A 25,576-nucleotide genomic window follows, 5' to 3' on the forward strand; every position below is an offset into this window, starting at 1 on the left:
GCATCTGGTCAAAAAGCCTGTCTGTCCTGTGTGTCTCCTCTGAATTTTGCCGGTAATCCGGCTCCCTTACGTACAATAGGTAGTGTGGTGCATCTTATCTCCACGACTCCCCTCCATTACTCGCACATGCCTCTGAATTGATCGACAAGTCCACAGGGTAAGTACTTCTGTTAAAGTCTTTCTTTTTTTTTCCCCCGCGGTGCCCACTAAGCAAAGAACAAAAATCACACAGACTGAAATGACGGCGACCCGAAATATCTTTACTATTAAAATTCCACTGCGCACTGTCACCTTCCTATATAAACGGCCACCCTCGCCGTGCGACGAGAGAACTCTTCTCCCACGAGACCAACGTTTTCTACTGTGCACGTGCGTACGTTGGTTTCCTCTTGGAGTTTTACACGAAGGAATTGAAGTGAGCTACCAAGACATGGACGTCGAACAGCTGCAGCAGCATGCCAGGAGGCTTCTGTCGAACGGCAGGGTGGTGTCGGCGGCGGCGGCGGCGCGTCGTCCGGCACCGTTCAGCTCGCTGGACGCGACGGTGATCACGGTCCTGTCCCTCCTCCTCTGCGTGCTCGTCGTCGGGCTCGTGCTCCACGCGATCGCCCGGTGCGCGTTCCGCGTCACGCGGCGCGTGTGCTACGGCCAGGAGCCGCCCGGGGATCACGGCGACGAGGCGGCGGCGGAGCGATGCGCCCGGGTAGCCAGGAAGAAGCCGGGACGCGCCATCGCGGAGAAGATCCCGGCGATCGTCTGCCCGGTCGGCGGGCTCGATCGGCTCGCCGGTTGCGGCTCGACGGAGTGCGCCATCTGCCTCGCCGAGTTCGCGCAGGGTCACCGCGTCCGCGTGCTGCCGCGCTGCGGCCACGGCTTCCACGCGCGGTGCATTGACCGATGGCTCGCCGCGAGGCAGACCTGCCCGACGTGCAGGCGGGAGCCGTTCGCGGCGGCCGCGGCCGTGCAGCTGCAGGTTTACCCTGACGCCGCCGGCGGCCAGCACGAGACGCCTTAGCACCAACGTGACTCAACTGTACAGTAGGCTATCAGTAGTTGGGAACACAGTGAACATTTTTTTGCTTTTCTTTTGTCATCCGAGATACTGTGGTCATTATCTCTGTTTTTTTTTTCTTTTCTGTTATGTTCATGTCGAAGTGACCCGGTTCCGATGAAATGAAGGTGAAAACCACCCGAGTAAACTTTACTGAAAACTGCAAAAATATGTACCATCAGGTTGTGATTTGGTTCAGGCTTGTAAACCCATTTGCAAATATTGCACGGAGAGTGCCAACTTTTGAATCGTCTGAATTGTTTCAGACACGATGGGAGCTGCATCTGGAGTGTTTTTTTTCTACTTTCGAGAGGTATAATACTCTACTAAAATATTATATATACAATAGAACTGAACAAAAACTCAACTCAGGAGTATAATATACATACTCTCTCTAGTCAAATTTATTTTATGTTGAGTTTAGTTCTCCCAACGTCAAATATTTTTACTAGATCAAGTATCTCTTAATATATTCTAAATACAAAACAAAAAAAAAATCCATGAAATTGACGATATATTGTGTGATCTGTTCCACAATGAAATGGGCAACAGGCCCATTGAGTAAATTCGGCCCACGGACGTACTCCAGGAGTGCCAGCCTGCTACAACACTAGTCTGACGTTGTTACTCTACATTGTACTGTACATACGAGTATTAGTATAGTAGTAGCAGAATTAGAAAAAGAGGAATCGGCCTACGGTGTATCTCGTACTATAAAAGATGGATGTTTGTGTTGTGGATTTGTGGTGGCGTGTATCTCCCTCGTAGTCTGAAAAAGTTAACTAAGAACGCATATTTGCTAACCACGGGTAATTCCAGATTCCCTTGCTACTGGTTAAGAATCGTTTTGACTTGTACGGGGTTGCTGAATTTTCTTTGCCGATGAGTTATAGATGATGACGGCCGACTGATGAATTGGTGACTTCCTGAAGTTCAAAGCAGGTACGCTGAATAATGCGATGCTTATCGCTGTTTCTGAAGACATCATTTTCCCCTCTGTCTCACTGCAAAGTGAATCACAATACCATGTGCCATATTCGATTGTTTGCTGCAAAATGAACCTTCCGGGGAGGAAATCTAGTCAATTTATGAATAGTTTAGCGCAATAATTAGCTGAAATGGGGAGGCATGAAGCACGCTTTTTGACTGCAAGTCGGTTACATCTTCATTCCGTCTTCCCCCCGGCCGTCCAGAGTGGGAGCTGCAGCTGCAGCTACCACTGCCACAAACCTTTCCGCCTCACTGAATTATTGGCTCACGTAATGGGTTCTCCTGAGGCCTTCCACTACTGGAAGCTGCAAAGCACTGTACTATAGCTAGCGTGTGCCTCGTTAATTATACTTTTCTGTTGCCAATAATGCAGCCACTATTGCCCAGAACAACTGACACTAATACGCGGGCAAAGTGATCAACTGAGCCGTAGTATTCGCGTATCAACTTATCATATCCCCCAGTGCTGAAAGCACCAACAGGATATCAACATATGCTGTTCTTCCGGCATCATAGGATGGAACTGCGTCAACTTTCTGAAAGAGGGTAATACAGTATGAATTATTGCTGCTTTGCGTGGCTGGAAAAGTCAATTATTGGGGGAGAGTTCGGTTCTCTGCCGGCTGCTTGCTCGACCGAATGATGCATTCTGCTGTAGCTAGTGATAGTGCTACGCATTAGTGTTTTGTACGGTCTTAATCAATTGTGGTCTGTAGAATTTGATGGAGCAAGCTCTTCGTGTTGCATCCTTGGTCCAATCTTGTGCTTGATATGTCCGAGTCACAACGCATGAAAGTTGTTTCGCGTAATTTGTGTCGTATATACTCCGTATCTCCTAGCAGAAGAAGATCACGATCATCCGACGAGGACTTGTGTTGAGGTGACAAAATGGTCCGCGTTTTATTCGTGTGACCCTGGTGTAAATCGGTTTAGCTCAGATCGCACCTCGGTAGAAAAGTGAACCCGTAAATGGTACGACAATTGGCGAGTTTTCTCCCCTTAACTTTGTCTTTTATTTTGCTTTTCTTTTATTTTTCTTTCTCTTTACTACTGTAGGCAGAAGCCAGAAAAGCTAAAGAGACGAATTTCCTCTCTTCTTTTTTTGAAGGAACTGAGCACGGTGATGCCACAGGAGCAAGTAAGCAAGAGTATTTACTCCCAGAAGCCCAATCCATTGATCTTCGTGAGACTTTCAGGAGAATCCAAGCCCAAATAGGTCTCAGGCGAACGGCGACCAGCTCAACAGGCCTATAATTGGCATCCAAACTAAGCCCAAATAGACAAAAGCCCCGCAGCTGGACACCTTGCTATTCATCCTGGACTTTCGCAACGGGAAACTCATGGGCCCTCAAGGTGATTGGCAGCGCAGGCCGCCTTCGCCGTGCTAGCAGGATTTTTTTTATTAGTTTAAATTTTTATTTACAAAAAAAATAAAAAATATTTTTTATTCAAACTTATATTCCATCCGTCCTATAAAAAACGAATCTAGTACCAGATGTGATATATTCTACTACGATGAATCTGGATAGATGTATGTCTAGATTCATACTACTAGGATGTGTTACATTCGGTATTAGTTTGGTTTTTTATGAAACGGAGGGAGTATGTATTTAGTAGTGCATCTCTACCCTCTCTTAAACGGTTTTTATGACATGACACACGACTGTGGATGCAAGTTAGCATCCACGCGGAGGGAGGTCAACCATTTTATAGGCAGCCCTCTTCCGCTCTCCTAAAGGACTACAAATGGTTGCTCGTAAAATCTTTGTGCGGCTATTAACATACACCAACGGACATGTCACATGTGCCACGTCATAAAAAAAAATCATCTTGGAGGAAAATAGGGTTGTAGATTTATAAAGAGTAAATTTAAAAAAATTAAAGATAAGTTGATCAAATTACAGTAAAACTACATATTTAAGATAATGTACCACAAAACTATATATTTAACATTAAATTTTTTCCAAAACTAGATATTCAAGGTGGAGTGCCGTAAAACTATAGATATAGAAAAATGTTATCACAAAATTACGGGTGTTTACAACTCAAACATAGAAGGATTTAAAACCTAATTTTTGTAATTTTGTAATTTTGTGATTTTTTACGATACTTGGTCACAAACCTAAAATTATGCGATAAACTTAGGCTGCGTTCAGGATAAGGGGTTGGGAACCCGAAGCACGCATTATTGCATAATTAATTAAATATTAACTTTTTTTAAAAAAAGGATTAATATGATTTTTTAAAACTACCTTTTTATAGAATTTTTTCTGCAAAAACCTCACGGTTTAGTAATTTGAAAAACGTGCAGGCGGAAAACGAGAGATATGAGTTGGGAAAAATTAGAGGAATAACACAACATTAGTGTCAAATATCTAGTTATAAATATATAGTTTTGCTATAATTTAGTTATAAAGCATATGCAGTTTTGTGAAATTTAATCATTTATAAAGCTTTGAAAAAATATTTTTGTTTAACATTTTATTAATAACTAAAATTAAAAATATTCTGCAAGCAACCGGATCGCTGTCAGCCTGTCACCGCCTCACCGGCGAAGGCTGACGGGGTCACGGGAGTAGGTTGCGCGGTCGGCTTCCACCGCACGCCAGCACGCCCCGTCCAAACCAGCCGGTGGCCCACCGGCCATTAAGAAACCGACTCCGACGTGGCCGTTCCGGTTTCGGCACCGAAAGTCCGTCCGTTTCCGTTGCCAACTTGCCAATACCCACCGACCCGGCACGCCAGTCCAGGTCAGGTCAGACACCTTCGGCTTGGCTGGCTCAGTGGTTTGCCCAGGTCGCCTGCCTCGTGCTCTGCCGTGCCGTGACGGTGCCATGTCACGTTCAAACGGCGAGGCAAAGGGGAGGAGGGTAGCTGAGCACACACGCGGTCCGTGCTTCTGCAGGCGAAGGTGACACCGCAGAAGACTGGTCCAACGGGGCGGCTTCCACGCATAAAACGGCTCCCCTTGCTGCGCTTTCCGTTTCGGCTCTCCCATTTGTCTCGCGCTCGCTGTCTCGCGTCAGCGGCGGAGCTCTCTAGAAGGAGCAGAGGAGTCCCCCCCAAGCGATCGATTCGATCCCCTCCGCCGCCGATCGCCTCGCCGAAGTCTCCGAGGTATAAGCCCGTTCGATCTCTCCCTCTCCTTCTCCATCCTTGTTTCGATCTGATCCGTGGAATCGCTTCGCTGGATCGCCGGTAGAGCTTCCCGTGCTTTGTTGTCCGGGTGATTTTTCCGGGGAATTTCGCGCTGTTTTCGTGGACTGTTTGTGTTGACCTCGGCGTTTGGACGTTTGCGGTTGATAGCTGTATCCTCTCATGACTAGCAAGGGAATTCATGGCGTTTGTGTACTGTATGTTGTATAGTCTGATCCTTGGTCGGGTTGTATGCTGCAGTTGCAGACAGCAGAGCAGTTCCAATATCACTTCTGGAGATGATCTCAAACTGCATAATACCTATTCTAATACTTTCTATTTCCTTTCTAACAATCCGCTGCGCAGCTAGTTGTATGTTACTTCAGTCGATACTTGCATCATGCATCCAAAATTCCAGACAAATAGTTGTATGTTACTTCATGTTGTGTTTTTTCCTTTGTTAACATGAAACCTCTGATGTGTCACATCGTGATTGTGTTTACCTTTATTGCGTAGTTTTTTTTTAAAAGATCCATACTGCCTTACTGAAATCAAAGCGAACTCAAATGAAAATTCTTTCTTATTTTGCATGATCATACATTCAGTCCCAGGTGCCACTTCTAATGGTTAGTCCCATGTTGTGTTTTTTCCTATACCTGATCAGTTCCCTAATGATATGATCTGTATTTTATTGGTTGTTCGTTGGCATGTTGTAAATGTTTAGTGATTGCTACTTCATTTTTTTTATCATGCACTTTATTTGGGCCCAGGAGTAAGCTCGGTGGCACTTAAGCAAAACAGTGCTTAAGTTAATATGCACAATAATTGATTTTTGAATGCATTCTGAATACTGATATTTGTTGCAGAAACACTTGAGGGATGGCTGAAGAGGATATCCAGCCTATTGTCTGTGACAATGGCACTGGAATGGTCAAGGTTAGTTAATTTTCCTGCCACGCTGTAAAACTGTTAGTTCGCACAATTGGGATGTTCAGATTCTCTTTTGCTTGCTAATACATTTGTAGCACCCAACGAATTGATCATTTCTTCATGTGGAATAGGCCGGTTTTGCTGGTGATGATGCACCCAGGGCTGTCTTTCCTAGCATTGTAGGCAGGCCACGCCACACTGGTGTCATGGTTGGTATGGGCCAGAAGGATGCCTATGTGGGTGATGAAGCTCAGTCGAAAAGAGGTATACTGACATTGAAATACCCAATCGAGCATGGTATTGTCAACAACTGGGATGACATGGAGAAGATATGGCACCACACCTTCTACAATGAGCTCCGTGTGGCTCCTGAAGAGCATCCTGTATTGCTGACCGAGGCTCCTATGAACCCCAAGGCAAACAGAGAGAAGATGACCCAGATCATGTTCGAGACCTTCAACTGCCCAGCGATGTACGTTGCCATCCAGGCTGTTCTTTCGTTGTACGCCAGTGGTCGAACAACTGGTATGATGATTGCTGTACAAAAAAACCATTTGATTTTAACATACTTATCTAAAAAAAAATTGATTTTAATATCCAATGAGTAGTCGAACTGCACTAACTAGTTTATAAATGCAGGTATTGTACTTGACTCTGGTGATGGTGTAAGTCACACTGTTCCAATATACGAAGGATTTACACTCCCGCATGCTATTCTTCGACTCGATCTTGCTGGGCGTGACCTTACCGACAACCTTATGAAGATTCTCACAGAGAGGGGTTACTCCTTCACCACAACTGCTGAGCGGGAAATTGTCAGAGACATAAAGGAGAAGCTCGCCTATGTTGCTCTTGATTATGAACAGGAGCTTGATACTGCCAGGAGTAGCTCCTCTATTGAGAAGAGCTATGAGCTGCCTGACGGCCAGGTCATCACCATCGGAGCAGAAAGGTTCAGGTGCCCGGAGGTGCTCTTCCAGCCATCTTTTATTGGTATGGAAGCTCCTGGCATCCATGAAGCCACATACAACTCCATCATGAAGTGCGATGTTGATATTAGAAAGGATTTGTACGGTAATGTGGTCCTTAGTGGGGGATCTACAATGTTCCCTGGTATTGGTGATCGTATGAGCAAGGAAATAACTGCACTTGCCCCTGGCAGTATGAAGATCAAGGTAGTTGCACCGCCAGAGAGGAAATACAGTGTCTGGATTGGTGGTTCCATCCTGGCTTCTCTCAGTACCTTTCAGCAGGTATCCATTGTCTCAATGCATATACTTTTGTTTCATCTGCTTAACGAGATTACCAAACTATGTGTCTTAATGCATTTTTAGTCCATTGTCTGCAAGACACTGCATCCTTGCAAACATTTAACAAACTTTTTGGTGTTGCTTTCTTTGACATGCTCCTTGGGCCATGTGCTGTGGACTGTGTCAAAGGGTGGAGATGTACTTGATCTTTCCATTATCTTAAAACACAAAGGCCAAGACAGGACTTTACTAGGAAGTTCAATATATACTTAGTTCATGGATTAGAAATAATGATTTTTAAAAGGAAATCTTAGCGTCAAACTGTTAAGTACCGACCATGTCAAAAAAAAAACTAGTGTAATTTTGTTGCATACTACATGATGTATAAGACATAACTCCTATTACATAAACCTGATTGTTTGTGAAGTTTTTAGACAGTTCTCTTTGTCTAGTAATATGCACTACTATTTCTTCTTTGAAATTGGTATTTCTATTGCTGATCATTTTGCTCTGCAAAACTAATGACATCCACTTAATTTTGTCACAGATGTGGATCTCCAAGGCCGAATACGATGAATCTGGTCCAGGCATCGTCCACATGAAGTGCTTCTAAGTTTGTGGGCAGATTTGTACCATTATCAGCTGATTGAGACGTGATCTGCAGATTGTTTGCATGCGTCCCATGGTTTCAGTAGCACCTGAGGGCTGTTGGCCATGGGGCAATGCGGTAGGTGAAGTCAATTGGTGTACTGGAAGAAATCTGTCCAGGTAGTGTGCAGTGTAGGTCGTCTGAGTCGGTCAGTTTTTTCAGACAATGGCATCGCATCAGGGCATTCCTAATGTATGCAATGGATTGTTGTGTTGGGTTTCACCGGGCAACAAGGATGTTTGCCCGTGCAGTTTGAAAGCTTTTTGTTTCGAATTTTCTACTAGCCGAATTGCGGGTCTTAATGATTGTACCTCTAGTTTTGTTTTCTCTCTTGAAGATAACTTATTTTTGTGTACGTAGTAAAGGTTTATTTGTATTTGAACGACTTGTAGTGTTTTGGATGTTATGCTTTCCCCCTTGGGACTGAGTAGCTTGTTTAAGCTCCCTGAGCGAAGGCACGTATGCGAGGATAGTATCACCTCGCTGTTTGGGGGTGAAAATGCACATTTTAACCTCTGGTAAACCAAAAATACCGTAAAAAATGATTTGTGTGCGCATTAACAACGCCGCCTAGGTACGGCCCAGTCCAGGCCAATTACGCTTTCGGGCCAAACATTTCGCTGAACGCAAGTGACAACTGCTGGGTCCCAGAATCCATGCACCGAACGAGCCAGCCAATCACAGCACAGGAAAACCGAACCACGATCCGCGTGACACCCCACTTCTCGCTCTCCCACTCCCAGCCAATCAGAATCCAGGAAACCCCTCCCCACGGATCGCGCCCCCACGATCCGCGTGCGCGAGGCCAAATCGCAATCCAAGCCGTCCACTCCCCTCCGATCCAACGGTCCAAACCCATCTTCCCTCGTGGAAACCGCGCCGCTCCGCCCAAAATTTCCCAAACTCCCGCCCTCCTCTCCCCTACTTAAACACCTCGCATCCTCTCGAATTCCCCATCTCATCCCAATCCCCCAAATCCACCCGAGCATTCGAAGCTTGTAGAAGAAGCCCTAGCCTCTCCTCCTCATCACCGATGGCCCGCACCAAGCAGACGGCGAGGAAGTCCACCGGCGGCAAGGCGCCGAGGAAGCAGCTGGCGACGAAGGCGGCGCGCAAGTCGGCCCCGGCCACCGGCGGCGTGAAGAAGCCCCACCGCTTCCGCCCCGGCACCGTCGCGCTCCGGGAGATCCGCAAGTACCAGAAGAGCACCGAGCTGCTGATCCGCAAGCTGCCGTTCCAGCGCCTGGTGCGGGAGATCGCGCAGGACTTCAAGACCGACCTCCGCTTCCAGAGCTCCGCCGTCGCCGCGCTGCAGGAGGCGGCCGAGGCCTACCTCGTCGGGCTCTTCGAGGACACCAACCTCTGCGCCATCCACGCCAAGCGCGTCACCATCATGCCCAAGGACATCCAGCTCGCCCGCCGCATCCGTGGCGAGAGGGCCTAGGCGTGATCTGCTCGAGAGGCTGTGATACCCTGGTAGTTCTAGTGGTGGTTCCTGTGTCTAGTCTGCACATGTAGAGATTTGATGGGGTTCCTTGGTTGGTGTTTGATCTCAGATCTGTCATGGCCTAGTTGGGGTGTTGCGTATGTAATTTATCTGTCTTACTCTTATGTGATCCCATGGTGTTGGAATGAAATGGAAGTGAAGAATTCTACTTATCACCAAATCCGAAAATTCTCCTGGAGTTTTTGCTTCTGGCATGGCTGATGATGTTCTTGTTACGTTTTTAGTTTTCCTTTTTATTAGGAAATTTCCTTCGAAATTCATTTGAATTGGCCGCTTTCCTTTTGTGCGTTTTGCTCCAAATGCAAAGGCGTCCGTGTGTCTGACAAGGCCGGGCCCACTGTCATTCACTCAGTCCTGGGAGTGTTGTTATTCTCGTGCGCGTTGTGGTTAGTGGGGGTGCGACCGAATCCCAGCATTAGAAGGGAAGGGAAGCTTCTTTTTCGTACCCTATTCTCTACGATCTCCGCCCCCCAAGCCAAATCCACGCATCGACGCGGCAGGAGCGGGCGGCTGCTGCGAGATCGGCGGCGCCGCAGATCTCGCGCCCACCAGCGGAGATGAAGATCACGGCGCTCCTCGTGCTGAAGCCGTCGTCCTCCGGCGGGGGAGCATCCTCGTCCGGCGGCGGCGGCGGGTCGGGCGGCCCCGAGGCGGTGGTGCTGGCGAACGCGACGGACGTGAGCCACTTCGGGTTCTTCCAGCGGGGCGCCGCGCGGGAGTTCATCGTCTTCGTCGCGCGCACCGTCGCCCAGCGCACCCAGCCAGGCCAGCGCCAGTCCGTCCAGCACGAAGGTAAACAACCCATCGTCCTCCTCAGATCTGCCTCCGCACTTAGGGTTTGCTTGCTTTCTGACCCGATGCTCAGATCCGGTCTTCACATGGACTTGGATTATGTGGGATATAGACTTTTACCGCTGATCCGATAGTAGTCCAACATAGTTGGAACATCGGCGGGCTGTGGAACTACAGTATTAGCTTGTTTGTGGATGGAGTAGGTAGCAGGAAGTTGCCTGTTAGTTCAATCTGATACGGTGTTGGGCTTCATGGGAACTATTTGCTTGTTTGTGGATAGGTAGTGTTGCCTGTTAGTTCACAATCTGATGCGCTGTTGGGTTTGTTTCAACATGGAACTCGTTTGTGGATAGGCAGTGTTGCCTGTTAGTTCAATCTGATGCGCTGTTGGATTTCGTTGAAAAGAGTGACCTTGTGTTCGTCGTAAGGATATCTGGTGAAAATATGGGACCTGATTCCAACGTTTATGACGAGTTATGATGCAATTGTTTGTGCAATCTGCAGTCGATGTTCATTTTCGGTCTAGTGATCAGGAGAATTCAGTTTGCTGTTGTTAATGAACGGTCATGTAAACAAGTTGTCCTGATATTTGCAGAATACAAGGTCCACTCACACAACAGGAATGGTCTTTGCGCAGTTGCATTTATGGATGATCACTATCCTGTACGAAGTGCATTTTCTCTTCTGAATAAGGTATGAGCCTTTGTTCTTGACATTCCTGTATTGCATATCCTTGTATTTGACCTAGGATCAGATTCACAAGCAATAAGGGATTGTCTCCTTGCTATTCTCAGTGGGATAAAACATTTGATCTTCTGAACAGGCACAAAAAATTATGTTGTGCATACAAGGGTGATGCTAAGCTGATGCATCTTATTTCACCCAACATTAGCAGTCCTTTTTCTTCACTTCTGTTCAATATGTTTCTGCAGTGGTTTGTTGAAAATTAATAGAAACAACCTATAATTTTCTATGGCCTGGTTCTATGTTCAACAGAACATACATCTTGTTGTGTTCGGATACTTTGAAGCTTACCCTTCTATCTAGGAACTCTTTTTCATTCACCTAGCTATATAATGGATCTTCGAGGCTGAAACCTGGCACACTATATCATTCCGAAACTCCTGAGTCCTGATAACAAGTATACACCTGAATCAATGTTTTAGTCAATGAGTAGTTCAGTTCTATTTATTTCATGCAACCACTCTACGTCATCTTTCATACATCTACATACATGTGAATACGTGATTAGATAATTTATTAATGATCCATGACCCTTTGATCTGCTAGAGTAAGTTTCATGATGCAACACATCAGTAGTTAAGAATTATCCTAATTATCCAGTTATTGATAGAATTCATTTTATGAAGGTACTTGACGAATACCAGAAGGCTTTCGGGGACTCTTGGAAAGCTGCTACAAAAGATGCAACAGATGCTGCCCAACAGTGGCCTTTCTTGACAGATGCTTTGACAAAGTTTCAGGTAAAGCTTTCCATGAACAAAAATACAATCTGTTTATGGTTTCATTGATCAGAGGTAATAGAAATGTTCTACAAATATTGTTACACACTATTGACCTGGGGTCAGGGGATATTTTACCATCTCCTTTATGGAGGACAACCGAACCTTACAATAAACAAAGAAAAGTGTAACTGAAGAAGTTCATTTGTTTTACAATGTATTCTTCCATCATCTCAATTGAAATATGCTATGCTTGTTCTTGGATGAAAAGAGAAATGTCCATTAGCCATATGATAAGTTATTTGCTGCTTTTGGTTGGTGTCTGAACATATTATATGCTTTCGACTTATTAAGACAACTGCTTTTGTTTGTGATTTTCTTCTTGTCCTTGTTGGTCCAAACTGCCAGTACTTAAACACGCACTGCATCCTGCATGAATGTTTTCTTATGAGATAACTTGATTTCATTATTTTGTAGGACCCTGCAGAGGCTGACAAGTTAATGAAAATCCAGAGGGACTTGGATGAAACAAAAATTATCCTAGTAAGTATTTCTTACCAGAAAAAAAATTTATAGAATAGCTCTGCCATTCATATTGGTAAATACCAACACTTCTTGTTCTAACAAACTCAATGACCCGATCTTGCGCTGGAGCTTACGATATTGACTTGAATTCATATTATCTACTGTTATGAATTGATATCTCATAACTTATTTTTCATATGGGTAAAACTGCTTGCTGATGTGCATTGTTTATGTTCTAATATTTGAACAGCATAAAACTATTGAGAGTGTGCTCCAAAGAGGGGAAAGATTGGATAGCTTGGTTGAGAAGAGTTCAGACCTGAGTGCTGCTTCACAGGTAATCATGTGTTTTCATGTTTGCTTTTTTACTTGATGAGTGCTTCTTACCTTTTGTTCTCACTGTGATTCCTCAAGTACATTTGTTTAGGACTACACATATTTTTCACGCGCATATGTCTGTTGAATTAGTGGGGTTTTCTTTTCTATTATGAAGAAATTGCCAACCATGGAAATATTGTATAAGCAAATCCTTGATTATGTAAATAGTAGTATATATGAATCTGTTGGTTATGGCACAGCTATACTTATGCCAGGTTTTTGGCTGTAGCCTATGATAATTCTAGTCTGTTTATTATGTGACGGGAGCAAAATATGATAGAACCTTAAGCCCCTGTTTGTCTAGGCTGTCATTCGTCTATTTCAGTTGTAGAATCGCTGGACCCTTTTTAACTTACATTTTTTGTTTGTTAAGTTTTATCTTGATTACCGTTTTTCTCCAGAATTTTGTTGAGGGATATTGTTTTTCTTTTCTTCCAGATGTTCTACAAGCAGGCAAAGAAAACAAACCAATGCTGTACTATACTCTGAAGTTTGGACTTTCCTGTCCTTAAGATGAAGACTCCAGGTTAATTTTGCTTATGGACATAAGAACCCACTTTTTCTGTATTTACTAGTTTCATTTAGGTCCGTTCCCGTAAAATAAATTTCACCATATGTATGATTTCTTACCACACTTTTTTGCCCCCTTTTCAGAAGCCGACCGATACTGTTTAGTTCTACAGTAAGATCAATTGCCGTGAAGTAAAACTGTCAAAACTATTATTCTTTGGTGATGAAGGAACCTTCCAGGGTTTATGTTCCAGAGCAACTAACACATTCATTGAACTGCATGTCCCGCCAGCAATCGCCAACATCTTGTTTCCACTGGATAGATTGTTGAATTCTCAAAGCATGTTGGAGTACACGCTCTGTTTGCTACTCGTAATTTATGTTATTGATATGATTGGTATTTGATGTCTCTACTATGACTACAGTATTTTAAAGGTACACTCGATTACATTGCCGGTAATAGGCATATAGTAGTTGCGTACCATGTCGAGTTGATCATGAGTTCATGACCAGTCCCGTGTGAAATCCTCGGTTCAAGTTCTTTCCGAGTTGCATATACCATCGCTTTACCTCAACGGACAATAAATGAGCAGGACTTTTTACTCGGATTATCCGTCGCATATGCTTGTCAAAAGTATGAATCTACTCACTGAACCACTAAATACGAAAGGCAGACGAATCCAGTAGGATAAGTCATATGGGGTGTGTTTTATTTCTGAAAAAAGTTGGAAGTTTGAAGAAAGTTGGGAGTTTGGAAAAAAAAAGTTAGAAGTTTATGTGTATAGTAAAGTTTTTGATGTATTATGATGTGATAGAAAGTCAAAAATAGGGGAAAACTAAACACGGCCATGGTAAAGCAGCTCTTCCCCGAGCTGACCGGAAGCTCGAGCAGCCTAGCGTGAAGGTAAAGCGTCCAGTCGCCTGCGAGTCCCCCTCCCGCCCTGTAGCTCTCACTCGAAGTCGAACCCGGTGCCATATTCCACGCGTAAATGCTAGGCCATTAAAGGCAAACAACTTCTACCTTGGAGAGTTGGAGGCTTGGAGCCCATTTGCGAGACCCCCTCTCCGGTTAACCGTTTCGCCGTCACATCGGGCGCACAGCTTAACACGACGTACTTGGTCATAATCTCGCACCATCCGCGTCGGCGTCGGCGTCGGCGCCTCTGCTCAACAACAACTACACCCCCGCTAGCTTGCTGCGTTGCCGTAGTACGTGGCGGTACAGGACAAAGCCGTGCTCGCCTCTAGTAGCTCGACTTAGCTCGGGCCTCGATCACCTGGAGGGCGAAACGCGACGACCACAAACGCACACGGCCACCGCGCTACCAGCCATCGCGGATAGAGGGGATAGGCCTCCGCGCCGATTCCGTTGGAGCTCCTCGCCCCTCGGCTCCCAGCCTCACTTTCTCCCCTCGCTACCTCCCAAAACCCCTAAAAAAAACGCCCAATACGTACACCGCGCCCGCGTCACGTCACCTCACCGGGTCAGTTCCCGCGCCGTGTGACCAATACTCAACACTTAAACCGCGCGCTTTTTAGCCGACCCGAGCAGCCGGAGAGTGAGGCGAGGCGAAGCGAAGGGAAGAGCGCGAGGCAGAGTAAGCAGACGAGAAGAACAGCGCGCGGCGCGGTAGCTGAGGAGAGTGGTGCGGAGATGGATCACGAGGCGGACGCGTACCGGACGGACCTGATGACGATCACGCGGTACGTGCTGAACGAGCAGAGCCGCAACCCGGAGGCACGCGGCGACCTCACCATCCTCCTCTCCCACATCGTGCTTGGCTGCAAGTTCGTCGCCTCCGCCGTCAACAAGGTCACACGAATCCTCCCGTTGTTTCATCGTTAGGCGTACGGATCTCTCGGTTCTCACTCTACTGATTGGTACGCTGAACAAAACTTCTCGGGTTGTGCATGCAGGCCGGGCTCGCCAAGCTCATCGGGCTGGCCGGCGAGACCAACGTTCAGGCAAGTGTACCTGGCAATACCTGTCATCTTTCTCAGTTTCTTGTCTCTGAGATTGAGATAGTGAGGACTGAGGACTTGCTTGGTGTGACCAGGGAGAGGAGCAGAAGAAGCTGGACGTGCTGTCCAACGAGGTGTTCGTCAAGGCTCTCGTCAGCAGCGGCCGCACCGTACGAACTCGCTCTCTTCTCCCCTTAAACCATTTCTTTGCTCAGAGTGTTCTCAATATTTATGGTTTTTCACTGCGATCGCGTGCAGTGCGTTCTTGTCTCCGAGGAGGACGAGGAAGCGACGTTCGTGGACCCTGCGCTGCGTGGGAAGTGCGTAGCTTCGGATCAGAAACGCGACCTCTCTGCTTCTTGATTCGAGCAATCTGTTGTTCTGTTTTTCCTGACAAAATACATGCATGGTGCCGGTTTTTTTTACAGGTATTGCGTGTGCTTTGATCCACTCGACGGCTCCTCCAACATCGACTGTGGCGTCTCCATCGGAACGGTGCGTACACATGAAACCACCAAACCGAAAAGATAACACTGACAACTCGGAAGAACGGCAAGTCGCTGTTCAATTTGCAGTTTTGGCATCCTTCTAGGATGGTGACGTGAAAAAGGGAGAACTTTTGGCCAAAGCAACATATGAAAAATACTATTCCTCCATCAGTTGTGAATTACTGCTAGCATGCTTTTCTGAGGACACGAGTACTGCTTTCAAAAACTGAAAATTTCAGCAGCAAGGTGTTGTGTGAGTGTGACAGTGAAAAGTTGATAGCAAGTCTTAACTTTTAACGGATTCTAGACTCTAGGGTCAACTTGAATTGTCTTCGAACAATACTCGATTCGATTCGTCAGAAGGACCTTTAATGGATTCCTGTACTACATGTTCTTTCTCTTGTTTTATAGATCTTTGGGATCTACATGATCAAAGATAAGGAGAATGTGACTCTTGAGGACGTGTTACAGCCTGGAAAAAACATGGTTGCTGCTGGATACTGCATGTACGGCAGTTCCTGCACGGTAATCGACCTCCTAATCCATCCTACTCTATAAATGTCATAATTCTCACCTGAATATAACCTGTGTAACTAATTTGATGCAGCTTGTTCTGAGTACTGGAAATGGTGTCAATGGCTTCACACTTGATCCATCTCTCGGGGAGTTCATATTAACTCATCCAGACATCAAGGTTTATAAGACAATTTTTTTTTGACTAACTGTTTATGAGACAATTAGTAGTGATACTTCCGTCTTTTAATGTACACTGATGAGCGGGCAAAATACTCATATGTGTGTTCTATGCTTCACTCTGTGCAGATACCAAAGAAAGGGAAGATTTATTCAGTGAATGAAGGGAATGCGAAAAATTGGGACGAGCCTACCGCAAAGTACGCGCTACTTATGTTTTCAGAATAGTGTACTTCCTGAAGAAACCTGAGCTAAAATCTACAACAATCATTTACAGGTTTGTGGAGAAGTGCAAGTTCCCTAAGGATGGTTCATCACCTAAATCCTTGAGATACATTGGAAGGTGATCATTTTTTTTGGGTGACAATGTATATAACCTAGCTGTAGTTATTAATAGGAGCTTTTTTGACCCTCTGTTGTGATTCATAAAAGTTTCTAATAGGATGTAATCACCACCAATTAACATTGTAGTGACAGTATTGCTTCCTGATGATTTGCAGTATGGTTGCTGATGTCCACCGTACGTTGCTATATGGAGGAGTATTTTTGTACCCTGCAGACAAGAAGAGCCCAAATGGAAAACTCCGGTACACATTAAGCCTACTCTCGGCATCTCACTTCGCTTATGGTACTTCCAATTTCATATTGATAAACAATTCTGAATTCACCAAATCTTGGAATTACAGTGTTCTGTATGAAGTTTTCCCCATGTCATTCCTGATGGAGCAGGCTGGAGGCCAGTCTTTCACAGGCAAAGAACGGGTACTTATTTCTTCATTCATTTCATCTTGATTAAAACAGCATGCATGTTTAGTATTAGCATCTTGAATTCTTGAATCCTGATACATTGTTCAAACTTGTTGCTACATTGGCAATGCAGGCTCTTGACCTCGTTCCTACCAAGATTCACGAGAGATCCCCAATATTTCTTGGAAGCTTCGAAGATGTGGAGGAGATCAAAGGGTTGTACGCTGCACAGGCGAAGTAAGCTCGGTTTGATCGATCTGGCACCATCAAGGCGTGCGAATGGACTCCCTGGCCTTACTGTAACATGCATGATTCGTCAGGCACTTCTTTTATTCGTCTTACTGTACGTTTGTAAAATTCAGTGTAATAGTGTTGAGGCCTGGAACAGCTTCATGAGCAACTAAGGCCTTTTCTACTATTATTTACAAAATACATACACCGTGCATCTCTAGCAGCTAAATCACTAATACAACAAGTCACTAAGGCAAACCTGTGCTTCCTGTCTTCCTGGCAAAATATTTTTTCAGTTTTGGGTACCCCTTTTGAGTAGATATTTTACGGTCCTTCAGAAAGTGTACCTGCGGTGCGGGTATCAAAATTTTACACTAAAATTTTAGTACCTCAAGGTAGTTTGGCACTTCTATTAAACACATGATCAATGGCGGTGAAGGATTGCTCCGGTGTTATACTACTGGTCTACTGCCCCAAGTGCTCAATGTACTGAGCATACAGATCCCTGCAAACTTGCAAAGATGTCATCTTGCTGTTACACGTGTAAACTGTAAACTACTCAATATATCGTTCTAAAATCTGAACTGATGGACAGTTCATCACTTACATGGAATACTGGATGGCATCCCGAGCAGCGGTCACAGGCAGTACCTCATTCACGGCGACCTCCTTGTTTTCATTCTTCTTGTCTGAATAAGTTCAGAAACTACAGAGTTAGCTGAAGAAGAATAAAACATTGGTCAGTGCAGCGATTTGAGAACTAGTAGGAACATACAGTCTTCAAAGAAACGCCGGATTTCCTGGACGCGATGAGGCGAAAGCTCACTGAGATCGTTGTAGTGGCGGTACTCAGGATCGTCCACGCAGACGGCTATGATCTTGTCGTCCTTCTCTCCCTGTCTCATTGAAGATTTATCTCCAATCGGTCAAGCTGGAGTCGCGGTTAACGATGAATTTGTATTGAAAATGGATGCGGGGTAGAACCGACCTGATCGATCATGGGCATGAGTCCGATGGCCCTAGCTCGGAGAAAGCAGCCGGGAATCACTGGCTCCTGCAATTAAACGTTTGGACATGTGTTGCAGTGATTATCGCACAATTTATAACAGCATCAGCATATACAGTTGAAGGATGATCACCTGCATGAGCACTAGAACATCCATTGGATCGTTGTCTTCACAGAGCGTTCGAGGGATGAAGCCGTAGTTGTGGGGGTAAACCACTGACGAGTACAAGACCCGATCAACCTGTACAACAAGAGCCCAAATGGTAAAAAAGTTCCACAGAGCATATGGTCCCTGACGTGAGTGTATAAATACAGTGTTTGATTACAGACCATGATGAACCCCGTTTTCTTGTCGAGCTCGTACTTCACCTTGCTTCCCTTGGAGATCTCCACAACCTATCCACGCAAAACCAAGAAGAAACGCATCGTTAGTCAAGTGAGTGTAAATCCAAGGGAAGAATCCCTTGTGGCGTGGCATGTGGCGAGGGCGCTTACAACGTTGAACACAGCCGGAGCGTCAGCGCCTGCAAATACAGAGAAAACCCCACGGTGTTAGCATCGGCAGATAGGCCGGCGGGCCATGATCTTCATCGGCGCGGGGGCGCATGTTTGTGAGAGAAGGAGAGAGAGAGAGAGAGAGAGCAAAAGCTCAGTGAGCTCACCGGTGTCGTGGTCGTGCCAGGGGTGCGCGGCGACGGACCTCCGCGACAGCGACGAGAGGATCCTCTCGTTCAGCCGCGGCGCCGGCCGCTTCGGCTTCGCCCCCTCGCCTCCGTCCGCCTCGCTCATTTCGCACGCGTGTTACGTGTGGGGGTGTACACGAACGTCCCGTACTCCCGTCTCCCGTGTCGCGGGCTCTCGGCGTCTGTTGTGTTTGCGCGCACGCACCGCATATATGCGGTCGCGGCGGGAGGCGGTACGTACCACGTAGCCCCGCCACGGCCCGCCGCTTCTCGCGAGTTCATGCGGACTTTTCCTCGGAGGCGACTGTTTTGCCTTTGCCGTTGCCGTTGCGCCTGATCGACAACTGGCGACGCGGGAGGCGGAACCCGGCCACACTTGAGATTGCTCGCTTCGTGGCCAAATTCTGGCTCTTTGCACGGTTAATATTGTGCCGGTCGGTGCGTTTTGGGAAGATGCTGCACGGGGTGGTCCATAACTTGGAGCACCGTCCGTGGACGGGGAAGTGACGCGAGCGGCTCTCGCTGCAACCGCTCACGCTCCTGTGCTGGCGTGGGATGTGGCGTGGGATTGGGATCCACGGTGAAGTTAGGAGGTGTACTGTATCTGTGACTTTGGGGTATTTTCAGGCGTCGGATTTGCAGCGAATGAACTAAGATAGATCGCTACAGTAGAGAACAAACAGTGTTGCCGTACAGTTCGGTTTACTGTTTGTATAGAGGCAGCCTCCATATGTGTCGCCAGAAGTAAGGGCCATTAAACATCTCTATAAAAATACAAATACTATGCATTATACTGTTCACTTGATCGGTGATCAGTGTTGTTCCCTCAAAAAAGAAAAAAAAGGACTTCTTTTATGGACACCATTCAGTAAATATGGTTCAGATGAACCCGTCTACGAAAAAAAAATGCTGTCCTAAGCACCAAGGATCGTACAAAGCTAACGAACAGAGCAGATTGACAGCCTCCATATGGAATTTTGCATCAAAGATACAGATAGCATATAATGCTCAAACAGAACAGGGGAAAATATAATTAATTTTAAGTCAGAATTACACTAGAAAAAGTTTTCAGTTTCGAATCATTTGAAACAACACATGTACAAGTAGGTGCCGTACATACACTCTACAAGTTGTTGCAAAGGATGAACATAAGTTCAGTTCCAAAAAAAAAAAAAGGAATGAACATAAGCTTCTGAATTCAGAAAACATAGAGACATGTGGACTCACATTAACCCAACTGACATTACCAGTTTCGCCTATTTGGATCTACCGTGTTGATTATTGCTTCAAGCTTTCAAACAATTGTGAAACCAATTCCAAAACTAAGAGAAGTATCTAACAGTTCAATGAGCATTCTGACAGAAACATCTCAGTGAAGAACATCTCTAGTATCAACACATCAACCTATAAAAATCATTTTTACAGGTCTTCTGATAGAATTCACTTTAAAGGAAGTCGAAACCAACACAGACCAAAGAAGCAAAGCAAATGCTGAAGGGAAGTGGTTCATTTTCTATCAGATGTCAGCATGCATGCAGATCTCCAAGAAATTAATAGTGCAAGCAGCAAATGCACTTACAACACAACGATATGATTTTAAACTAGTTACCACTTTATTGTCCCCAAACTAGCTGAGAACTACTTATCACATAAACTAAAAGCCATCATACACCTAGCACCAAACACAATTGTATGATCATATCCAGTTTTATTGGTCCAGCAAGCAGTGAGAATAGTTTATTCTTAATATTGTCGGCTTCACCAAAAATACAGAGACTAAATGCTCAAGTAAAACAATGTGGCATTATAGAACCCCTAAGTAGATACTAGCAACTATGTCAGGCTGTGAGCCAGTCAACTTATAGTAGCAGCAATAAACAATACTAGATCAATCATGAAGCAACTGCACTTTATCTCTACAATCAAACAACCTAGTTCGAGGGGAAAACAATCCAAGTCCTAGGACTAAATATTAACTAGATGACAATTTATCGGCAAAGTTGCGAAATAGGATCATTATCTAGACGGCAATTTATTGGCAAAATTGTGAAATAGGATCAACTGCCAAGCACATGACGCGGGAAGCACGCAAAGTTACTGAAATTTCTAAGCAGTCAAGCATAGTATCATTCCAATTCTGCCAATGTATGCACATTATTCAAGCAGAGAGAGCTGACGCACATCTCAAACACCCATGACAAACGCTACACCAAGTGCATCGGTTCACTCGTGGTGCATATGTGATCGAACAGTTTAGAGGTGTGAGTTCAAGAACTACTTAAGCCTGGGGCGCCTTATCGGCGGCCGGCTCCGGCTGGGGCTGCGCCTGAGCAGGGGTGAGCGCCTTCTTGATGGAGACGGCGTGGATCTCCGCCATGTGCGGCGCCAGCGCGGTGTTCACCATCCGGTGCCGCTCCAGCAGCCGCTTCCCCTCGAACTTCTCCGACACCACCTCAATCTCGTAGCTCGCGCCGCACCTTCACACCAATCGATCAACCAGTCACCAAACACAAGATCTCTTCTCTTTCGTTCGTAACAATGGAAGCAAGCAAATTAAATACTCCTATACAAAGGTGAAGAACAATTGGAGTTTGGGGGTGAGGAATTACCCGCCGGAAGTATCCGTCACCACCTGAAACCGTGGAACCAAAGCAGAAGCGGCAGTTAGGGTTTAGAACGGCAAAAGGATGATGGATAAGCGGCGAGGGTTTAGAGAAGAGAGACTCACGAGGTTGGAAGGGCTGAGGGAGGAGGTAATGGCGGCCTCGACATCCTCCTTGGTGACGCCCATGGCTCGCGCGTCTCTTCGCCGCCTCTGCCTCTTCGAATCTGTGTTCTTCTGCGGGTTGAGCGAAGGAGGAAGACGACTTGGGATGGCGCCGGCCGTTTCACCCTCTCCTTTATTTGACCTCTTTCAGTTACCAGAAATATTCCTACTTGATGTGGATTGGGAATCATGAAAAGGTTTTTTGTTCTTCCCAATCTCTCCGCTGGATTGGGAATCGAATCTTCGGTTTGATCCCGGGCATTCTCTTATCTATGGTGGTGAATTTTCGCTAAATTCATTCTTTTCTATGTGGTGAAATTTAGTTAAATCCATTCATGTTTCCCGAAGAAATTCGAATATTTTTGGCTAATACTTTGTGTCGTACTTTTTGTGTTGTTGGCTTGCTGTTTAGAACTTTAGATGGATACAATTTCATGACCGGGCGTGAGGATTTGGGGCGAATTCAAGCATGGCTGGAATGAAGATTGACTTTGCTGGTCAGTGAATAGTTTATAGATCTCTTTTTGTAGCTAATGAAATGATCATGTAAAATGTGTCTTTTCTGCAAGCCCTGGAGACACCGCTGCCGTGTGGCGAGTGATAAGTCTTGGGACGGTGATACGTTCCCTGTTTGGCTGGGTGTTGTGATGTGAATCATATACGCTGTAAAAATGTTACAACTTGCTGGCTCTTTTTTAATAGATGAGATTGGAACAGGGTGTTCTTGGCATGTGGATCTACAAAAATTATGCAAGACATCACCACAACAAATATTAGTGCTTCGGGATTGAGTTGATTAATCTGGTAACAAAAGATTGATTCAACATGACAGTAGAAACTAGCACCTCGATCAGAAATTGTTACACAATTGTATCATATGCTAAAACTAGAATCCATCAGAAATAGTAGCACTTCAGCACATAACACATGCCATTGATTAAAAAATACACATTACTCATGGTTGACAATCGGCAGGAGCTTCCTTCATACTTCATGCCGTTCGGAGGGGTGGAGAAACCAAAATGACACCATCACCTCGAACAAAAAGGAAGGGGATAGTGCGTTTTGTGGTCTGGAAAAAGACACGATTTAGCAATAGTTAGTACAGCATCAACATGTTCACCAGAAAATTCAGAATATAGCAGTAAGAAATATGTCCCAAAGCATCAGATTATTCCCAATAAAAAGTATGTAACCGCAATTATGTTACACTAAACCAGCAGTTAAGCACTATATGCCCAGCAGTCTAAGCACCATAGGTACTTTGAGAAAAAAATGTGCGCAACGATATAGATGTGTAGTGGCACGCACAAGGTGGCAGCCAAACAACTCATGTGCATGGGTTAAAGCAAACATATTATCCACATTGATATTCCATCATCAATCAATGGTCAGGGTTAACCAAAACAATTATAGCATGACTTTCAAAAGTACTGATATCACAAAATTTGCAACAAAAGGTCAAAACACTTACGCGCACAATTTCTTCATATGTCTCATCGTCAATCTCAACTGTTGTCACGATCTCCTCAACATCTCCAAGAATCATGTTTAAATGTTGATCGTATGCCTGGATAAAGAGGTACAAGAAAGACATCTCAGCAACAGCCATCCCAACTCCCAGCCATATTATGTTATAATATGGATCTCAGCTCTCAACAATGCAGAATAAATTGTACAGATGCACTAGAAAGGGTGAGAGTATCATGAACCAAAGACATTGCAAGGCAATGTACAATTGAAAATTTTATCAGCATACAGCATTGCTATTCACATCCAACATGAGAATCTAAACAAATTTGCACAACCTCACCATGATGCTAAGGGGTTATTAAAGTGAGAGTCACGTAAAGCCTGGAATCATCTCCTGCTCGACTGCTACCCCCACTATCCTGAATAGTTCACACACAATTTCGACAAATTCCCACACAATGTCAACTACGGGAGTGCTTATTATCCTTCCTCACAATTTTTTTTTTTACAGAGGCACTGTAATTTTGTTCCGCATGAATACATGGCTCATAGATTGCCACAACTAGTTAGGATTATCACCGTGGTATCAACCAGACAAACCAAAATCCCCATACAAAGCGAGTCGTCGCCTTACATCTGTAACTACAAGAGAGCAGGTCACACCAAGCCAGCAAAATCAGGTTCCCAACAGTAGAGTATTCCCCGTATTTCCCCTCCACAGAGAAGGGCCAACCACAAGCAAAGCACGAAATTCGAAGAACAAACAATAGGAGGAGAAGCAGGAGCGTTTACATACATGGAGCTTGCCGCGGAGCTCGCGGTCGGACCTGAGCTTGACGTAGATGCGCTCGTCGAGGCTGAGCCTGATCAGATCCAGCGGCTCCTTCACCGCGATCTCCTCCTCAGCCGCCGCTGCCGCCGCCGCCGCCGCCGCCGCCATCGCCTCCTCCTCCCCTCCGCCGCGCGCCGAGACCTAAACCCTAGCTTACCCAACGGAACTCGCCAAGCTGCGGGTAGGCTAACACCGCTGGTGTCGCTTCGGCTTCAGATGCGCTCGCGTTTTTTCCTGGTGGTGAGATGCGGCCTTAAGGCCTTTTGCTGTGTCTCGGTTGCGGCGCCCACGCGACAATCGCCTGGAAGCCCAATGGGCTTTATTAATAGGCCTAATTTGCACAAATTGAGACTTTCAGATCCCTACTTTCAGACTGGAATAAGTCCACTTTGACTCCCTTAAAAAGTAACCCGAATCTAATATGTGACCCTCAACCGCAAAACCGGATAGAACGACTCCCTAAACTATTGAAATCAGTGCAATTTGACTCCCTTGGTGGTTTTGGAGGGTGGTTTTGCTGATGTGGCGCTGACGTGGCGATGTTGACCTAGTTTTCGTCCCACGTGGCATTAGAATTAAAAAAAATCTATGGACCCACATGTGATTCACACATAAAAATATTGTGGGCCCCACTGACATGTGGGCCTACATGTCATTCACTCTCTCCTTCCCCCTCCCTCTCTCCACGTTCTCTCTTTATCTCCCCCATTTCTCTTCACCTTCTCTCTCGTAGCGTAATCTGCACGCAAGGGCGGCGACGGCAAGCGGGAGCCGGAGTGGCGGCGGCGGCGGCGGCGGTGATGGCTGACGCGGCAGCAGCGGGCGAGCGCCAACTTCCCCATCGCCATCGACCTCGACCTCGGCATATCCGCATGCGTGATGGCGGCGGTCTCCGAGGATGTAGTCCACGAACCCAGCCCGGCAATCCGGCCAACCCCCACAATGCTCCACGGGTCAGCCTCGGCAGAGTCGAGCAGCAGTACAACAAACACACCAATGTAGCAGCATAGGAGAAGGCGAGCAAGCAAGAGGATGTGTATAGCTATATAGCTCAATTACTTCCTGCTCATCAAAAATCATGTCGAGAAGGTGATGATATGCCTCGCCTTCGTCCCAAGGCAGGCATCGCTACATGCATACCATCATGGCCAAAGGCGAGGATGGAGCTCGGTCTCCTCCTGGCGCCTGGCCCAAGGGCTTCAACCTCTATGGCTGGGCGTACAGTGAGGGACTCCATCGGCACCACGGTGAGGATACTCTTTGGCGGGTGTGCTCGTTGGCGCCATCGCCGCCACTGCCGGCACTGAACGTGAGCAGGCAGATCACCGGGACGCTGACCGACTTGACGCTGCACGCCATCATGGGGGAGTGCGGCTTCCGGTGGCGTGGGAGTTCCTGGAGACGCTGGGCGAGGCGCAGAAGAAGGCGACTAGGTTCGGCGTCGCTGACCTGTTCCCGTCGTCGAGGCTCCTCCCCGCCGTCGAGAGCCGGAGTGGTGACAGCCGGCGGGAGCT

General features: G+C 46.1%; 8 protein-coding genes across 8 annotated transcripts; 5 read left to right on the plus strand and 3 right to left on the minus strand.

The window, feature by feature from the left end:
* Positions 1 to 347: 347 nt before the first annotated feature.
* On the plus strand, positions 348 to 1,299 carry LOC127760118 (RING-H2 finger protein ATL72-like). Its single transcript, XM_052284329.1, has one exon. It carries the CDS (start codon positions 431 to 433, stop codon positions 1,013 to 1,015), a length of 585 nt encoding a protein of 194 aa, XP_052140289.1. The 5' UTR covers positions 348 to 430; the 3' UTR covers positions 1,016 to 1,299.
* Positions 1,300 to 5,009: 3,710 nt separating this feature from the next.
* On the plus strand, positions 5,010 to 8,387 carry LOC127765549 (actin-7). Its single transcript, XM_052290468.1, has 5 exons — positions 5,010 to 5,158; positions 6,043 to 6,112; positions 6,238 to 6,631; positions 6,746 to 7,359; positions 7,904 to 8,387. The coding sequence occupies exons 2-5, from the start codon at positions 6,056 to 6,058 to the stop codon at positions 7,967 to 7,969; spliced, it is 1,131 nt and encodes a 376-aa protein (XP_052146428.1). The 5' UTR covers positions 5,010 to 5,158; positions 6,043 to 6,055; the 3' UTR covers positions 7,970 to 8,387.
* Positions 8,388 to 8,944: 557 nt separating this feature from the next.
* Positions 8,945 to 9,664, plus strand: LOC127774675 (histone H3.2). The gene has a single exon (XM_052300960.1). It carries the CDS (start codon positions 9,039 to 9,041, stop codon positions 9,447 to 9,449), a length of 411 nt encoding a protein of 136 aa, XP_052156920.1. The 5' UTR covers positions 8,945 to 9,038; the 3' UTR covers positions 9,450 to 9,664.
* Positions 9,665 to 9,914: 250 nt separating this feature from the next.
* On the plus strand, positions 9,915 to 13,681 carry LOC127774634 (VAMP-like protein YKT61). The gene is made up of 7 exons (XM_052300918.1): positions 9,915 to 10,304; positions 10,900 to 10,997; positions 11,675 to 11,788; positions 12,245 to 12,310; positions 12,543 to 12,629; positions 13,109 to 13,196; positions 13,325 to 13,681. The coding sequence occupies exons 1-6, from the start codon at positions 10,070 to 10,072 to the stop codon at positions 13,157 to 13,159; spliced, it is 651 nt and encodes a 216-aa protein (XP_052156878.1). The 5' UTR covers positions 9,915 to 10,069; the 3' UTR covers positions 13,160 to 13,196; positions 13,325 to 13,681.
* Positions 13,682 to 14,656: 975 nt separating this feature from the next.
* Positions 14,657 to 17,502, plus strand: LOC127774625 (fructose-1,6-bisphosphatase, cytosolic). Its single transcript, XM_052300907.1, has 12 exons — positions 14,657 to 14,993; positions 15,098 to 15,149; positions 15,242 to 15,312; positions 15,401 to 15,462; positions 15,571 to 15,637; positions 16,042 to 16,155; positions 16,238 to 16,324; positions 16,453 to 16,523; positions 16,601 to 16,666; positions 16,824 to 16,910; positions 17,010 to 17,085; positions 17,204 to 17,502. The coding sequence occupies exons 1-12, from the start codon at positions 14,835 to 14,837 to the stop codon at positions 17,309 to 17,311; spliced, it is 1,020 nt and encodes a 339-aa protein (XP_052156867.1). The 5' UTR covers positions 14,657 to 14,834; the 3' UTR covers positions 17,312 to 17,502.
* Positions 17,486 to 20,946, minus strand: LOC127774645 (soluble inorganic pyrophosphatase-like). The gene is made up of 8 exons (XM_052300926.1): positions 18,970 to 20,946; positions 18,803 to 18,831; positions 18,638 to 18,703; positions 18,441 to 18,548; positions 18,290 to 18,355; positions 18,077 to 18,197; positions 17,909 to 17,990; positions 17,486 to 17,806 (listed from the first exon to the last, which is right to left on the minus strand). The coding sequence occupies exons 1-8, from the start codon at positions 19,094 to 19,096 to the stop codon at positions 17,767 to 17,769; spliced, it is 639 nt and encodes a 212-aa protein (XP_052156886.1). The 5' UTR covers positions 19,097 to 20,946; the 3' UTR covers positions 17,486 to 17,766.
* Positions 20,947 to 21,084: 138 nt separating this feature from the next.
* On the minus strand, positions 21,085 to 21,959 carry LOC127774664 (protein BOLA2). The gene is made up of 3 exons (XM_052300949.1): positions 21,719 to 21,959; positions 21,600 to 21,622; positions 21,085 to 21,467 (listed from the first exon to the last, which is right to left on the minus strand). Exons 1-3 carry the CDS (start codon positions 21,779 to 21,781, stop codon positions 21,269 to 21,271), a joined length of 285 nt encoding a protein of 94 aa, XP_052156909.1. The 5' UTR covers positions 21,782 to 21,959; the 3' UTR covers positions 21,085 to 21,268.
* Positions 21,960 to 22,524: 565 nt separating this feature from the next.
* LOC127774655 (sm-like protein LSM3A) lies at positions 22,525 to 24,282 on the minus strand. Its single transcript, XM_052300937.1, has 3 exons — positions 24,027 to 24,282; positions 23,232 to 23,327; positions 22,525 to 22,829 (listed from the first exon to the last, which is right to left on the minus strand). Exons 1-3 carry the CDS (start codon positions 24,168 to 24,170, stop codon positions 22,749 to 22,751), a joined length of 321 nt encoding a protein of 106 aa, XP_052156897.1. The 5' UTR covers positions 24,171 to 24,282; the 3' UTR covers positions 22,525 to 22,748.
* Positions 24,283 to 25,576: the final 1,294 nt, after the last annotated feature.

Source organism: Oryza glaberrima, chromosome 1 (assembly GCF_000147395.1).
Source record: "Oryza glaberrima chromosome 1, OglaRS2, whole genome shotgun sequence".
Lineage (NCBI taxonomy): Eukaryota > Viridiplantae > Streptophyta > Magnoliopsida > Poales > Poaceae > Oryza > Oryza glaberrima.

Excerpts from the sequence above, each read along its gene's own strand:
- LOC127760118 (XM_052284329.1), top strand. The coding sequence starts at position 431 with ATGGACGTCGAACAGCTGCAGCAGCATGCCAGGAGGCTTCTGTCGAAC.
- LOC127765549 (XM_052290468.1), top strand. The coding sequence starts at position 6,056 with ATGGCTGAAGAGGATATCCAGCCTATTGTCTGTGACAATGGCACTGGA. Across the intron at positions 6,113-6,237 it reads ATGGCACTGGAATGGTCAAG|GCCGGTTTTGCTGGTGATGA; the intron begins GTTAGTTAATTT and ends CATGTGGAATAG. Across the intron at positions 6,632-6,745 it reads CGCCAGTGGTCGAACAACTG|GTATTGTACTTGACTCTGGT; the intron begins GTATGATGATTG and ends TTATAAATGCAG.
- LOC127774675 (XM_052300960.1), top strand. The coding sequence starts at position 9,039 with ATGGCCCGCACCAAGCAGACGGCGAGGAAGTCCACCGGCGGCAAGGCG.
- LOC127774634 (XM_052300918.1), top strand. The coding sequence starts at position 10,070 with ATGAAGATCACGGCGCTCCTCGTGCTGAAGCCGTCGTCCTCCGGCGGG. Across the intron at positions 11,789-12,244 it reads ATGCTTTGACAAAGTTTCAG|GACCCTGCAGAGGCTGACAA; the intron begins GTAAAGCTTTCC and ends ATTATTTTGTAG. Across the intron at positions 12,311-12,542 it reads ATGAAACAAAAATTATCCTA|CATAAAACTATTGAGAGTGT; the intron begins GTAAGTATTTCT and ends ATATTTGAACAG.
- LOC127774625 (XM_052300907.1), top strand. The coding sequence starts at position 14,835 with ATGGATCACGAGGCGGACGCGTACCGGACGGACCTGATGACGATCACG. Across the intron at positions 14,994-15,097 it reads TCGCCTCCGCCGTCAACAAG|GCCGGGCTCGCCAAGCTCAT; the intron begins GTCACACGAATC and ends TTGTGCATGCAG. Across the intron at positions 16,667-16,823 it reads TCCTTGAGATACATTGGAAG|TATGGTTGCTGATGTCCACC; the intron begins GTGATCATTTTT and ends GATGATTTGCAG.
- LOC127774645 (XM_052300926.1), bottom strand. The coding sequence starts at position 19,096 with ATGAGCGAGGCGGACGGAGGCGAGGGGGCGAAGCCGAAGCGGCCGGCG. Across the intron at positions 18,832-18,969 it reads CTGGCACGACCACGACACCG|GCGCTGACGCTCCGGCTGTG; the intron begins GTGAGCTCACTG and ends CTGTATTTGCAG. Across the intron at positions 17,991-18,076 it reads CCGGCGTTTCTTTGAAGACT|ACAAGAAGAATGAAAACAAG; the intron begins GTATGTTCCTAC and ends GAACTTATTCAG.
- LOC127774664 (XM_052300949.1), bottom strand. The coding sequence starts at position 21,781 with ATGGGCGTCACCAAGGAGGATGTCGAGGCCGCCATTACCTCCTCCCTC. Across the intron at positions 21,623-21,718 it reads CCCTCAGCCCTTCCAACCTC|GTGGTGACGGATACTTCCGG; the intron begins GTGAGTCTCTCT and ends CCACGGTTTCAG. Across the intron at positions 21,468-21,599 it reads GTGACGGATACTTCCGGCGG|GTGCGGCGCGAGCTACGAGA; the intron begins GTAATTCCTCAC and ends ATTGGTGTGAAG.
- LOC127774655 (XM_052300937.1), bottom strand. The coding sequence starts at position 24,170 with ATGGCGGCGGCGGCGGCGGCGGCGGCAGCGGCGGCTGAGGAGGAGATC. Across the intron at positions 23,328-24,026 it reads AGCTCCGCGGCAAGCTCCAT|GCATACGATCAACATTTAAA; the intron begins GTATGTAAACGC and ends CTCTTTATCCAG. Across the intron at positions 22,830-23,231 it reads CATATGAAGAAATTGTGCGC|ACCACAAAACGCACTATCCC; the intron begins GTAAGTGTTTTG and ends GTCTTTTTCCAG.